This window comes from Eschrichtius robustus, chromosome 8, assembly GCF_028021215.1.
Source record: "Eschrichtius robustus isolate mEscRob2 chromosome 8, mEscRob2.pri, whole genome shotgun sequence".
NCBI classification, from domain to species: domain Eukaryota; kingdom Metazoa; phylum Chordata; class Mammalia; order Artiodactyla; family Eschrichtiidae; genus Eschrichtius; species Eschrichtius robustus.
In genome coordinates, this window is record NC_090831.1 from 25,932,667 (window position 1) to 25,949,204 (window position 16,538).

Here is a 16,538-nt window from a genome sequence, read left to right on the forward strand (position 1 = left end):
GAGTATGACGCAGGGAGTTGATGGTGTGTGTAAGACAGTGAACATAGTAAGACCCAAAGAATTTATGCTCCATAAAGAGGGGTACAAGGACATAAGGAAGGCAAGGACAGTGAAAAGGTCGAAGGGGTTGATGGATTTCAGGTCTCAATTGAGTCAAAGGATTATTGCAGTTGGACTATTAGAAGGAGGGGTTGGAAAGCTAAAATGTATTACTCTGAGAGTTGGATAAAAAAAAATCTCAAATTAAGATTATGAAGGACTTGCAGTCTTAATGTTAGAGATGTAAAACATGACCTTGGAGTAGGTAGCTAAGATAGGGGAATGACAAGATCATCAGAGGGGAGGAGATTCAAAAAAAAAAAAAAAAAATGAGAGTCCAGGCACCAGAAAAATCATCTACGTCACTGGTATTTAAAGTGTGTCAAGGGACCTGGCCCACTTGCAAACTATCTATTACCAGCTCATGATTAATTAAGCATAGAAACTGAGAGTAAGCATTTAGAAATTTTTATAGCAATTTGACACACGAATTTCATGTCTATGAAATGTAATAAACATTTTTTTTCCACTTGAGTTTTCATCTCTTTTAAAGTTCATTTTAGTAAACAATTTTTGTTTTATTTTATATAAGCGTGGGTATGTCTCAAATGCTTTGAGAAACACTGATCCGTGTGAATGGAGGAGAGAGTGGCAACCACGCAGAAACTGATATCTCACAGCAACGAGAGGGAGATGACTGTTCAAAGGGAGGAATGGTGCGTGGTGTGGTCTGGTGACATGAGATCCAAAGATGGGAGGTGTGAGGGAGGAGGAAGAGAGAATGAGTAACAAGAAGGACATTTTCATATCAGCCTCAGTAGTATGAGGCTGTAGGAAGCAGGACCACAGGGAAAGCGGTGACCTTAGAGTTAGAGCAAACAAAATAAAAAATGCTCAGCAAATGTTGAAGAATGGAGAATTTCCAAGAAATTTGAGGGTATTAGTCTGTCCAATTTTCCAAGGTCCAGTCAATTGAAGGGATCAGGATATTACAGAATTTCTACTCATGGGATTAAATTGTATCAATTGAGCGTTTTATATCAGATTATACTATGATGTATTAAGTTTCATTTTTAAGTTAATTTGCAACCTAAATGTAAGTAATGTAAACTAAATGACAGTTTAAATGAGGAGGTCAGTGGAGGTGATGACCACAAAGTAAGTAATAAATGTCAACATTTATTATTACTAACATAAATATATAAAACACCAAATATATGTATATCATGCAAGTTTTCATTTCTAAATTTTATATTTCTAGCTTTTTCCCATCTTTCTCATTTTGAAAATCAGAATGTATAACTTTAATGCATTTTAATGTTGGAAAGGATACCATTTCTATTTTAATTATATTGAAAATGGCTTATGAGTATGTAAAGACAACATTCATCCACTGGAAAAATGGCCACTTAAAAATAGGCAAAAGGCACTGAACTGAATATTCTTTTATACAGCACACATATAAATAAATAAGGTTAATTACCTGTAATCTGTGCCATTGACAGGGGTCCATGTATACGTCCTGTTTCCTTTGTCTATATATCTCTAAAAAAAAAAGAGTTGGACATGGTTACCATCACTTTTTATTTGAAGTGAATTTATATGAAGAGTAGAATGCTAGGCTCTATTTATAAATTCAGTCATCATTCAATACCTTTCTTCACAAATATCTGATCTATTCTATTCTACAATTATTTATTCTGTTATGGGGGGGAGGGTGTGTGTAAAGCAACATTTCAGGAAAAAAAATACCCACATAATAAATTTTAAGGACGTTTAAGTGCAAAATCTTAGTAATTTATGCCAAATTATTAACCTCAAAACTTTAAAAACACTTCCTGAAAAATACATTTTAATAATGAAACAGGACTGAAATATTAGATAATGCTCAGATAGTTCCGTAGTAGGGGATGTTGAAGAGAAATTGATAATATCAGGAAATTAACGCAGTGTGTCTAGACCCAAATGTATGATTAGCACATTACTGTTCTTATTAAGCCATTATTATAGTATTTATCTATTATAAGAGACTAATTACTTAGTATCATTGAAGGTTAGAAAGACAACTATATCCACCAGGGAAAGGAAGTAAGAGCTAAATAACTTCATGGATATGAATCTTTCTTATGGAGCTACTGAACAGTAGTAAAGAAATGATCATTACTTCTTCCATTAGGTATGGTGATGACACATATGTATCTTTTAATATTTTTAGTTATCACCAGCTTCATCATCCTCATCAGAACAGTAATATGCACTGAATATTACTTGGTGTTAGGCAATATCTAGGCATTTTACAGTCATTGTATCATTTAATCAGCTCCCTGGAGTAAATGAAATACTATTCTTTTCCACAATTTACTGATGAAGAAATGAGGACTATAGTCGGCAGAATGAAGGAGAATGTACGATGTCAAGCTCATTTTATAGCAACTACACAGTGTTGCTTCTATACATCAAATATCCCCATGGCTTTACTGAGGTGTGTGGAGGATGGGGGGGGGGGGAGGGAGGGCAGGAAGTGCTCAGGAAATTTTTGGACTCCTAAAATTCATAAAAGAATTAAAAGAACTAATGTTTACATATTTATTAATACTCATAAAAAACCATGGCAAACTAGTATTGTTCAGCAAGTTATAAAAAACAGAATATCAAAAACTGTGTTGGATTAGAGAAATAAACATACAAAACACTACTTTCTTCAATATAATTAACAGGAAAAGTCTGTGGGTGGATATGGGTCAAAAAGAAGAATTTACAGTAAATTGAAGGAGAGAAATATCAAAGTGACTGAATAAACAGAAAATTGATTTGTAAGTGGAAAAGAGAACGTGCAGGTCCCAGAGTTCTTGTTGGCAGAACAAGATGGAGAAGCTGGCAGAACTGCTGAATGCTTTACACCTTTCCTCTGAAAAGTGAGGTGGTAAACAGCATGGCTAAAGTCTAAGTAAACAGAGTTGACGTGTCAACAAAGACGGAAACTGGTGTATAACCCCCCTTGGGTTCTGGTAATAGGGACTCCTGATGATATTAAAATGAGAAAAGGCACGTGTTAATGAAGTACTGTATTTAGATCCTAGCTCCATCTTAGGGAAAGCTCTGCTGAGAAATTCAGGAGAAATGTTACACTTAAAACGGATGGGATTGTGAGGAAACGGACATAAATTGTACATAAAAGCTTAAATTAAGTTTCCAGGCTCAAAAGCTTGGGAGTTCTATACATTTTTCCAATCCTCAAACATACGAATGTGTATTTATTCCACATGTGACTGATAATGAATAGACACACTTCTCAGATACACGGAGTTTTTCCACGTCAATATAAAACAATACAAGTGTTACCTAGCTGTACCAGTGATTTTATGGCAGTAGCTGTGTTATCTCTTGATTTAATTTCAGGTTTAAATTCAGGGCAATAGTGCATAAATAGTAAAAGAAGATAAATGAAGCCAGAAACAAGTTAAGAAACAAAAAAACAAAAAAATTAATATATGGAACTCAACAATGAGAACATCTGCATGCACAACCCATACAAAACATATAGCTATTAAATACTAACTTCAAATCTGTATGACCGAAATGGCCTAAAAGAACATGGCAAACATCATATTGTGTATTCTATTTCTTATACTGGTAAAAAAAAAAAAAAAAAAAAAAAAAAATGGAGACATAAATATTATTTTCGCTAACCAACAAGGACCTACTGTATAGCACAGGGAATTATATTCAATATTATGTAATAACCTATAGGGGAAAAGAATCTGAAAAAGAATATATATATGTGTGTGTATATATATGTATATATAACTGAATCGCTGTGCTGTATACCTTAAACTTACATGATATTGTAAACCAACTATACATCAATTAAAAAAAATTAAAAATATAATTTTCAGGAACATATTGTAAATGATAGAAGAATACATCAAGAAATCTAAAGCAACATTTTATAAAAATTTCAGAGTTAAAAATCTTATTAAAAATATCCCTCCAGCAAAGAGTGATTTAAACAATTTTTGTTTTCTAGAAACATCCCTTTTTATGAATAAATATTGCTTTACCACTAATATCAATGATCATTATTAATATATACATTTTTATTTAAGAATAAACCTGACTTAATTCTTACCTCATCTTGAGATTTAACCAGGGTTCTGAATGTTTTTTCTCCGCTTTCACCATCTATCATTTTATTTCGAATCTAAGGGAAATTGAAACAATTACTTTATAGCAGATACTAAATTGACCTACTGAAGTGTGGAAATATTCTTTTAAAAGTTACCACATCGTTATTTTACATCATCTTAAAATGATAAAAACATTCTTAATGAAATATTTTCAACCAGTCATTAATTTTTGAAATGTAATGAATAAAAGTGCTCAATTACTTTATGGGATTGATGGAGGGGAAATTGAGACTTGAGAGGTTAAATATTATTACAGTTACTCAGTGGTATGAGAGTCCAGAAACCAAGCTCTTCACCATTACATGATCCTACTTTATCCTGTCAAAATACTTTACAACAAATATTCATTATTTACCTAAAACATCCCAGCACTATGCCTCAGTCTAAGGTAACGATGATAAATAGATTCTCTTGTTCTACATTGAGGGAGTAAGGTTGTAAAATGTGTACAGCAAGTACAAGTTAAAACACATTGTGACAAACTGTAAAAGAAATACGGTGGCCTTTGAATAGATTAAGAGAAGGAGTTAATTCATCTGAAAGAATCTTAAAAATCTCTGCTCTGGAGTGCAAGAGCCAGGTTCAAATCCTGGTTCTGCTACTTAACTAGCTGAGTAACTGGAGATAAGCTATTTAACCTCCTGTACCTCAAACAGATCATCAGTACAACAGATATAATAATAATAATAAAAACAATGTATCTATTCAAAGGCTCTTGAGAATCCATGACTGACACATATCATGTACTCAATAAATGTTATTATTAACGATTATCCCTATTATTATGGAAGGCCCTCTCAGAGGAAGTGGCATGCAATTTTGGTTTTGAAATAAAATAGAAAATTTCTGAGTATAGAGTACTAAGACAAACATGGCAGCTTCTTTCCTCATGTTGCTTATTGGGTGGTTGGATGATTAAATTCCCTGCAACTTTTCTTTCATCTCTATGGCAACGTCCCCCTCTCTATGTTTTTTATTGAAATTTACAAGTTACATTTGTATTGAGATACTGAAAATAACTCTACCTGTGGAAGGAGAAAGAAAAAAACTAAGGTCACACCCAATTTAAAATATTTATTCCTTTTCATAGGATCTTTCGGATGAGAGAGCCCAGGATCTAGAAATTTTTAAAGATAAAAAACATTCATCTTTGTGTGTATAGTACCAAAGACAGAACCAACACAACGAAGCTGCTCAACAGATCCCTGTCGACTGGAAGAACACCAGCATCTGACCTGAGGGTGTCGTTCAAGCTGACTGATTGCACTCACCTCCACTTTAATATCATTCTCTAATTCTGCATCAAGGAAATCCAAAGTTACTGGCTCCTGAGATTTGGGGTTCTACACAGAAAATAGTAATTAAGCATATATGACATTGTAAGATGACGCTGTATGTAGAATATCTCAATAGATATTTAAATATGAAATTAATTCCATAAAAGTTACTTACCTAAGGTATCCTAAACAGTTGACAAAATAATTATATAAAGGTATATTCTTTCATATATATTTTAAAATAATAATAATAAGTAGGCTAGGGATTTGAGCTTTAAGTACAGCAGACAAATTTTAATTAATCACCAACTGAAGAGTTTTGAGTCCTGCGTTAGATAGGACATTTATAATCACAAATCCTGTGGCAATATGACTTTTGAAGATCCACTTACAACTTTTTATCTTTAATTGGGATGTGAAAGGAGCAAAATGCAGCCATGTGGATAACATATTTGGCAATAAAACAAAGGCAATGTGTAAGTAATATACATTATTTGTATTCCATAAAAAATAAAATTATATGAGGGAAAATGTTTTAAAAATGTTTGCATTTGCTAAGCAAAACAAACTCCTCTAAATTTATTTCTCCTTCTTCAAATGCATAAAGAAAAGATACAAGTTTGCTTCATGTATTTGAAACACAGAAATTTTACAATATATTTTAATGAGTCAAATTAAGTCAATTTTGTAAGATAAAATTTATGGTAAAGTCATAAGGATTTTAATAAAGATTAGCTATTGTGATTGAAGTCTAACTTGAATAATAACCCCTAGGTTCACTAAATACTGTTTTCCTGCTCTACACGTCCTACTGTTGCTTCTTGCAGGTGTGTAATAAGAAATCAAATTAACTATGGAACAGGCAGATTATTTACATAAACATATCAAATGAAACTGTTAACCTGGTAAATTTACCTCACATGACATTTAAAAAATTTCTCAATCATAAAATGAGGATATCAAAATATTTGATAAACAAAAATATACTATTCTCTTATAACACTTACTAAGTAATGTAACATGCCATAGTAGAATTTCAAAGTTCACTAGAACATAAAATCATAATAGGTGTCTATCATTTTACAACTGTAAAAATTTAGAAACTGGATTTTTAATATTTACTAAAATAAATACCATCAATATATGATAACTAATTAGAAGTAATAAATAAATAGAAATTATGCTGTATTAGTGCAAGGTCACTGGAATTTTAAAAATTTCAGGCTCACACGTTCTTCCAAAATACTTTCAGATCATCATTATTTTAAACACTGTTTTAGTAGGGCTGACTACCCAAGACAATGCCAATAATTAAAAATGTATTAAAATTAAACATATTTATTTCAAATGCTGAATGACACAGTATAAGAAGCAAATACTCTTTGGAAAAGTAATATTTTATAAGAAGAAAATAAAAATCAGCATTGAAAATAATTCTAGTCCTCTGTTTAAAAAACAAAACTGAGAAAGCTGACAAATTATTCTGAATTGCTTATTTAAAGTCTCAAGAAATAAATTATCTTTACACAAACACCCTCACATCAGTGTTAAAATTTTAACTCACCACAAAACAAAGTCAAAATAAAATGATAAAATATAAACATAAATAAGAATATTATCTTACATGCAATGGATAATGCATAGCATGACCAGACCCAAACAGCATGCATGGAGGAGGCATTATCAGGAAGAATTGGCAATATGAAGATCACGTCCCAATCCAACATACAAAGACACAGACAGGAAAAGGAAATCATAAAAGAAAAATGTCAATGCATCACTTGTACTTTTTAAATGGCAATCTGGCTGACCATTTTTTAAAAGACTCATTACAGGTACAGTGATTGAAAAATTCAAAAGCAACTCTTCTCATCAGAAAGCACCAAGAGAGGCTTGAGAACTGGAATCCAGTCCCTGCACTCCCAGTACTTTTGTTTGATGTTTTAAATATCTAACAATTCTCATTTGTAAAATTTGAATATCAACTGATATAAAGGCCATACCATTTGTGGAACTAAAACAGAAGGCACAAGGCAATGTTGTTAAATTTTAAATTGAAATAATTAGTAGTTGGTATTATTAAAAATACTACATAGCTCAAAAAATATTTTCCAAGTTCAGACGTCTTGTGTGGTTGCTAGTCTGCCATTTGGAGTTTCCTTGGAAGGAAGACAAAAATAAAACAAACCATTTTTCAGGTTGTTTATTTTTAAATTATATCACAATATTTACATGCAATATTTGAAAGTATGGCAAAACTAAAAATTCACTAAAATGTACATGACTGCAATGAGTATAATCCAAGGTAATCCACAAAAAGAAACATGCAAGAGGAATAACATAAAACAATTTAATAAATCAAGAAAAGACATAAACATAATTTTAACCTCTACAGGAATCACAAAAGAAATGGAGACTGATGCAACAACACGAAATTCAGATTGTCATGGAATTCTAGAGCTAGAAGGAAACTGATGATTCTATTAATCCATTGGCTCTGTACTTTAGAATTACTTGGGAATCTTTAAAACTATTTCAGAAGCCCGGCTCCCATCCCTGGTCAAATTAAATCAGAATTTTCAGGAGATGGAGCTGGGGATCAATATATGTATTCAATTTCCTAGGAATATACTGTGTAGGATAGGAAACAATTATAAGTTTAATCTTCCTGATTTTCAGATGAAGAAACTGAAGTACTATGGGGTTTAGTGAACTACTCAAGGATATAGTGTTGGCTATAAGTAGAACAAACTGGAACTCATTTCTACTAATTCATAGCTTAATGATTTCTTAATATCACACTACCTCTCCATTATAATGTCACCAACTTTTTAAAAGAAATGATAGGCTGTCATAGAAAACCTTAAGTCATATTGAACTTTCTCTGAAATTTTGAAATGCTCTTGCTAAATTCTACTAAACTATAGGAAGTATCCTGCTGATTATTTTTAGTGCACTTATAGGAATAAGCATACATAGAATAATGTTTAAATATGTTGCCATCAGAGAAAAGATTTTGCAGTAAGTTTGCCAGATAATATTTATTTGCAATTTTGGACATTTTTAATTAGGTGAAGGGAACTTCCTCTAACTGCTAATCTGAAAATACACTTAGAAATCCAAAGAAATTTTGGGTTAAATTGTGTGGTTTATAGAAATTATATAATAGAATTGTATTTTTATTTCCACTAAGAAGTTAATTTTACAAGCAAATTGTTAGGATTACACGGATTTGACACTAACGTCACAATATTTAATAACAAATTTATTTTTTAGAAGCCATTTAATTGCAATTACTCTGATTATCATTATTACTACATCATTTGCTAGCAATCTTTAGTCAGCAAATGCATACCCTCTGCCATTATTAATAACATTTTTGCTCTGGTTTATTGAGAAATGATGCTCATCTCCATCTCATGCTCTGGAAGCTTGCTGTCAGGAAAGGCAGCATTAATCATATGCTTTTAGGAAGAGAAGCTTAATTGCAACTCTGATTTAGCAAATTTGAAGGCACTGCTAACTTCATTCACAGTTACCTGAACATTGGGTCTCCTTTTTCTTAAATTAATTGTTGGTATACCTACACCAATAGGCTGAAGCAACAGAAAGATGGTAATTCATCATACTACATATCAACATGGGTAAGCATTCTATCCTATCATCAATTTTGGTCAGTTATTTCCTCGATCAGAAACAGGTATCATCAAGTTCATGATGAGTCAATAAATGAAATGAAAGTTCAAAAATATTTTTAGTGAATAAAATATGTAATGCTAGTGAAAATACTCAAACTTTTTTTTTAGCAAAATGACCAATGTTTTCCTTTTATTCCTAGGGGAAAAAAAAGTGAGAATGTAGGAAATTAGAAAGATGGTTGTCTCAGACAACTTCTTTGCTGATTTTATTTTATTTTTGGCCGCGCCCCATAGCTTGCGGGATTTTAGTTCCCCGACCAGGGATCGAACCCAGTCCCACCGCAGTGAAAGCGGCGAGTTCTAACCACTGGACTGTCGGAGAATTCCCTATGGTGATTTTAAAAAAGGAAAAAAAACAGGAATTCTTTAGAATGTATATGATTCAAATGTGTTAAAATATAAATACGATAGGATATTAAAAAGTCAGTCTTAAACGCTTAAAATTTGTGCCTTTGTTAGTGACATCAAATGTTACATCTATGGAACAAATGGAGAATTCAGTCATAACACTGTAGGTTTATTTTAAATATGGACTTCTAAAATGTAAATTATGCACAATTTCCTATACAATAACTATTTCTTTAGACTGATAAAAATGAGGTATTAATAAGTATACCTAATCTGGTTATTTCATTGAAACACAATGGAGGAACTCTCAAATGCATTTTGGAATGAAGGAGGATACATAATTCAGCATTTGTCAAAATGTGGTCATGGTGGATACTTTGAAAAGTCTCTCTGAGAAGATAAGTAATGATTCCTCAGAAAATTAGATATGCAAAAGATTCATAGCTACTTTATTTTCTGATATTCTTGCCTTTAGGACACTTGTTCTGCCTTCTATAAACTTCAAAATTGTACTGAAACAATGTGAATTAAGATTATAGTTTCAAGAAGAAAACAAAAGGCATTCAGCAAAGGATACCTGCGTAAGATTAGACTTTGATCTTGTTAAATAATAATGGGTACTATGGACTGTAGCATTATTTTCCTTTATTTCTACTGGTGAATTTTGGATGAAAAAATTAAGATTAATTTTGTTAGTATATTACTCTAACCATATTGGTCCTCTGTATTTGTCAGTTTCTAAAACAACTATCTTATACTATATCATCCTTTATCAGGTTCTTGTATCTCTCTGTATAGCAAGTACTGTCACCCACAAAAAGAAATTATAATATTTAACCTGTTAATGATGAGAATTGATAAGCATATTTAATTCACAAGCATGAATTTCAGAAAAAAATAATACATTGACTGTTCAAACATTTTATTTTTAATGGTTTTCTAAAACAATATTTTTTCTAAAAGTTTTTTTCTGTTGCACACTTGCTTATAATAATCTCCTCTATTAAAAATATGAAAAGCTAACATAATCCTGAAGAAAAATCACCTGGGCTTTAATAAGAATTTCTAAAGAATTTCTATTTTCTTTGTAACTTTACGAATTTTAGTAAATTGATTATTCCAAATATGAGTCAAATATATGTTAACAGCATTCAAATAGTAATAAAATACTTTTTACATAAATACTGATTATTAGTACAAGAATGCAGAAAAGGGGAAAACCCTTTTCAAATAATTACCTCTAAATGATGGTTTTATATATATACATCATACGTGATTATTCTAATTATTCTTTTTTATTATTTTGTCTATGACATATTTTAGTTCCTTCTGGGGAAGGAGTTAAGACTTACAATCATAAAATGTCCAACTACATAAAAGTTGGGATCCTTCACACCCTTCAGCACATTACGTTATTACTGCATTTAAATCACTTTACTTAAGGGAATATAATTTAAAATACACTGGATATACAAACATAATACAAAATAATACTGTAAATGTTAAAAACTCTTAAAAAGACTTAAAAATTTTCAATTATGGAAAAATCATAGAATGATTAGCCAATCATAAACAACTCTGAGAGGAACTTAACATGACATGTTTTCAAAGAGCTGTGATAGACTAATAATAATGTGAAAATATGCTTATACCACATTTACAATAAAATAACAACTTTAAAAATAATGCAGGGTGATCAGCAGCTACACACGATTAGCAAATATTTAGATCATGATGGATTTTATATGGAAATAAGTTCCAAAGTGAGAAATAAAATACAGACATTAATTATAACCATTCAATATGTTTTTACATTCAATATTAATGGTTCTTAATTATTATTTTTTTGAACAGTTTTTAATGACCCAACTGTGTGTGTGTGTGTGTGTGTGTGTGTGTGTGTGTGTGTGTATGCACATACATACTTGTATGTGTCCTAAAACATCACTAACATTAAATCTCCATGCCTGGGGAGAAGGAAATAATATGCATAAGTCTGTATATATTTCCAACCAGCATGGTTTAAAGTATCCTTAATATTATCTTCAAAGTTAAACAATAACTTGAAGATGCTTATAAATTAAAAATACATAAGGTTTTGCCAATTTACTTCTGGATAAATAAAGTTTTTTACCTGTGAAGCATTAATGAAAAGTGAAATGAGTTGGATGAGACATTTAGGAAAGTATTTTATATCCTGGGAAAATAGGCATAAAGATTAGGATAAAATGGTTCATGTATGGAATTTTATCACTTCCATATAACTCCCTGATTAATAAACCCTTCCCACTTCTGAAGCCCATCCCATTTGAGTTTTTCTTTTTGAATTTCATACATATCTTTATAAGCCTGGCAGATGGAAAGGAGAGATAATTACCAGAAAAAAAAAGGGCAATGCAAATGGCCTACGCATAGAGGAACATGAATAATGCTCTCAAGTTCACACCTATCCAGCCCATCTCCTTCACCACCTTACAGCCTAATCAAAATACCAAGTGGGATGTGTGAAGCTCAGGCCCAGGAGGTGATAATGGCTGCCTTTGAGATAGGAATATTGGTTAGCTGGATAGTGGATAGAAACATTTCAGAACTAAACAGGTAAGAGAAAACGAAAACTGTTTTCACACCTTCATATATTATAAACTGTGGTCTTGTCATCGATTAACGTTACAGGTATAATGTTCCTTTATACTTAGTGCTGTATAGTGAATTTAAAAATGACGAACCTTATAAGAACATTAATCATTAATTTTACAGAACACTAATCATTGTAAATAAATTATATACATACCTTTGGCTGAAGATTTGGATGTAATAAAACATAACCATTAGGATCAATTGCAAAATAATAGCCATTGGGGCACAGCTGAAAAATAATAAGAAACAACCTTAAAGATTCCTGAGTCGCAATCAGAAATCCACATTCTTTAAAAAAAACCTCTTAAATACATATTTTAAAGCATAAAGAAAGATAACATGATATCTTTACACTCTTTTAAGAATCCTTCTAAATATTTAATTCCTTTGCTAAGATAACGGCACAAAATTTTTGAGAGTTCCTTTTAAGTGCTTTAAAAACAAGCTAAATTAGTACAGAGTTTTAAAACAGAAAAGTTACCAAAAGAGTAAATTGCATCTTACTGTAAAACGTGGTGTCAGTCTTTTAATATCTTCCAAAGACACATCAACTCCCATCACACCAAGAATCAGCTGGTTCTATAATAAGATAGCAAAAGGCAGTGTATTTTCTACCGAAAATTTACATATTTCTACACAATTATTATATAAGTTCATCCTTCTGCTTGACAATGGTTGTATTCCATACTAGCTTAAACATATATATATGTAAGGGTGAGGCACTTTCGGTATCAACTTGCAATGATTCTCAGCTTTGATTATATTCCCACAACTGTATCATTATTATTTAGCTTAAAAAGTGAAATCTTGATGATTAAAGCTAAAATACAAAAGATATATGAAATTTTAAATTTGATACTTTTTGTACTAATACTTATTTTAATTGCTGTACAGTCAGCAACAGTCAGCAGCTGTAGGGGCGTGTGTGTGTGTGTGTGTGTGTTTGTGAGTGTAAACTAACTTTTTGGTATGCTATGATTAAGAAATCACAAAAATGTCCAGTTTAAAGTTAATTAGGCAATATGGAATGAGAAAACCATGGATTTTTGCTGCTGATAATACCTGTGTATACGTGAAAAGTACAATATGTGACCTTATTTGTAATAAAATAGCAGAAATTCTTCCAACACTATTTCTGGTTGCTGCTAACTTCTGAATACCAAACAATGGGCATCACAGTTTTAGTTGCAAATCAAAAAGGCCATGTGGTAAACTGTTATCATAATCTTCTATGGGACGTAGGATGTGAATGGTGTTAAAATTTAGAATCAGGAATTTTCGTCTTAAATGTAATTATATAAATTATAAAATAAATCAAAATGTTACAAAGAATATCATAAAATCCAGTTAATAGTTATCACAAGAACATTTTAAATTTTGTGTAGGTGCACATAGAACGAGAAAGTCATGTCAACAACTGTGCTCTTTTCCCATGAACCAACCCTAGTCTGAGCAAATACCCCAAATTTAAGCATTCCCTTAGATAATCTACATGAGGAGTTAAGAGAATTACTCCTTCCTGAGTTATGATGACTAGAACCAGCAGATAGTTAAGAATGGTAATGGGCCCCCAAAGAGGAATAACCAGTGTTTTCTATGGCCACATTATTAAAATAAGGAGTTCCACTGACATTCATAATAAGTGAAAAAGCAACACTTTAGTGCAACCGACTTCATTATATTATAAACTGGAAATAAATTTCCCTCAAATCAGGAATGTCAACCCAACTATAAAATGAGTATTTGGCATTAAAAAATCTTAACTTCTCCCACATTCTTAAATTCCTTCTTATGTAAGCTAAGAAACAGAAATGTAAACCTACTTTTCAATCAAAAGTATTTTTAAAAAATGAAACAATTTAACAAGTACAAGAGACATATTTTTCAAAACTTGTAGAACTTCAAGTTGGTAGCATTATATTACATTGACAATATTACCAGCACTATAGAAATCAAGATTTTTAATGAAACTCATTAAGTATTTTTCCTGAATCTTAAAAAAAGAGAAAAAAATAATGAGAACTATTCATTTAAATCAGATCCTTAAGTTACATGACAATTAAAAAAACTATCCTTTGAATGTAAGTTGGAGGAGGAGTGATTCTAAAAAGGTACCTATACACCTGATACAAACATCACCATGGTTTTTTTCTTTGGATTTTTCTTTCTGAACTCCAAGGATATCTTAGATGCATTTAAAAATGTGCACACAATAGTACTGCCCATTTATCATGTAATTACTCCTGGAGTTCTGAACTTGTGTTCTCATCAAGTCATAGTTAAATAGAGTTAAGCTGAATCTTGGCTCTGGGGAACTGAGAACTTGACCTGCATTTCCTTTTTCCCAGGTGGTTATCACATAGGCAGCTGCTGCCTTTTACTTCCCGCCTCACGAGACAGTTACATTGTATGTATTTCCTTATAGAAATATCTTATCCACACTGAGCTTCAACGTCATAGCTTATCATTTATTATTATTAATTTTATCAATTAACTTTTAACCTTTAAGTTTGTCTTATTTTCATTTTGGCCGGTTATGTTGAAGACCGGAAGAGTTCCAGTAATGACAAGTCCCAGTTCCTTAAAATAGATTCAGAGAGAAAAGTCAAATTAAAATTACAATTTAAACTTTATCATTCTGCATTAGTTTTTGATATCTGACAGTGCATTTTAGTTACTTTATAAACAGCCACAAAAAAATTAGTAATTGATTTTGAAAGCTTACTTTTTAAAAAGGCAATGAAATGTCTTAGAAATAAGCAGGATCTAGTAGGCAGTTCTTTAAGCACTCAACATCTAAAATAATACTCTTAAGGGAGCATTGCAAATAACTATAAAAATCAAATTACACTAAACATTTCAGTAACCCTGCCCCTCCACTCTTTTTTTCATAGTGAGTGATAGTTCTCCTAATATCAGGGACCACCATGAGCAGAGCGATATTAAAATACTGTTTCAAATGATTTACTTAACCTTCCTTTCTTTTTGCTTCATTCTTAACTTTTTTCATGCCCTAAGCCAAAGGCTTCATGCTAAACCACAGATGTGTAGCAGAATAACATTATAAACAGCAAAAACATGCTACTGATACTGCATCTCTGGGATATTCTAGGTAAGTATACTATGATGTTCAAAAGAAGCAATATTGCTTCTAAATACTCTCCAAAATAAATAGTGATTTTTGACAAAGTGAAATGATGCAGACAAGACAACTGCAAGCATCAAATATGAAAGTCCAGTCATGAAGCCTTTTAGTATAATAAAAATAATCACATACTGTTACTCAGCATGTAGATAGTTTCCTATGTTACATGAATCCACAGAGATTAGTTGGAATAAACTAACTTTCAGGTCAGAGGTTGCTTTTTTATGACTGTCATCTGCAACAATTATATTTCTTTTAACACTATTTCATGTCAAAACTACATTTTCAACAAAATTACTCTTTAAAATAATTTAAAAATTATTGTTGAAAATTTTGAATTTGCTGAGAAAATATTAGTAATCTTTTTGTGAATAGTGACCCCAAATCCAAATCTCATGACTCCTGTTCTAATTCTAGAAACAGCACGGTCTTATAAAGAAAATGGCTTAGGCTATGGTTTATTATTAATTATACATGTGGGAAGCTCAAAAACAATGGGAACTGAATTAGTGTGGATGGACAATCATAGGCTTTCAGCAGAACAAGATATCAAATTGTTTGGAACCAAGAAAATTAAAATTAAGGAAATGACTACACGTAGTTGGCTGTATGATATACATGTTGGCTTTCTACTTAATCCTAAGGAAGAACATGTGACCATGAAAAATCCTTAATTGAATATGCAAATTAATATTTGCAATGAAAGCTTTCCACCTCAAAGAAAGGCAGATTACAGATAACTTAGAAACCTAGTATCCAAAAGACACCAAAATCCACGGATGTTCAAGTCCCTTATATAAAATGGGTAGTATTTGCATATAACCCATGCACAACTTCCCATAGACTTCAAATTATCTCTAGATAACTTATAATACCTAATATAATGAAAGTAGTTGTAAATACAATGTAAATGTTATGTAAACAGTTGCCAGTGCCTGGCAAATTCAAGTTTTGCTTTTAAGAACTTTCTGAAATTCTTTTTTCCTGAATGTTTTCAATCTGCAGTTGGTTGTGCCTACAGACGTGGAACACACGGATATGGACGACCGACCGTACATGTATACGCACAGTTTTAAAAATGGTAGCACGGTGTAAGATAAGGTATATATGGGTGCTCTTTTTTGTTGCATAACTTTTACATTTACACAGAATACCATAATTTGCTTCTCAATATGGTAATATGTGCCCCCCAAATGAGATATTAGTC

At 31.6% G+C, this 16,538-nt stretch overlaps 1 protein-coding gene across 4 annotated transcripts in view; it reads right to left on the bottom strand.

The window, feature by feature from the left end:
- Positions 1-16,538, bottom strand: part of CACNA2D1 (calcium voltage-gated channel auxiliary subunit alpha2delta 1) — a 500,765-nt gene that overhangs the window by 52,005 nt on the left and 432,222 nt on the right. For 3 of the 4 annotated variants that reach the window (XM_068550454.1, XM_068550455.1, XM_068550456.1), the window contains 6 exons: positions 14,689-14,766; positions 12,691-12,765; positions 12,341-12,415; positions 5,498-5,554; positions 4,169-4,240; positions 1,523-1,584 (listed from right to left, as the gene is read on the bottom strand). In XM_068550454.1, coding sequence (XP_068406555.1) covers positions 1,523-1,584; positions 4,169-4,240; positions 5,498-5,554; positions 12,341-12,415; positions 12,691-12,765; positions 14,689-14,766 — 419 coding nt within the window. Of the gene's footprint in view, positions 1-1,522; positions 1,585-4,168; positions 4,241-5,497; positions 5,555-7,564; positions 7,663-12,340; positions 12,416-12,690; positions 12,766-14,688; positions 14,767-16,538 lie in introns of those variants that run through there. The other variant, XM_068550457.1, reaches the window with a different exon arrangement.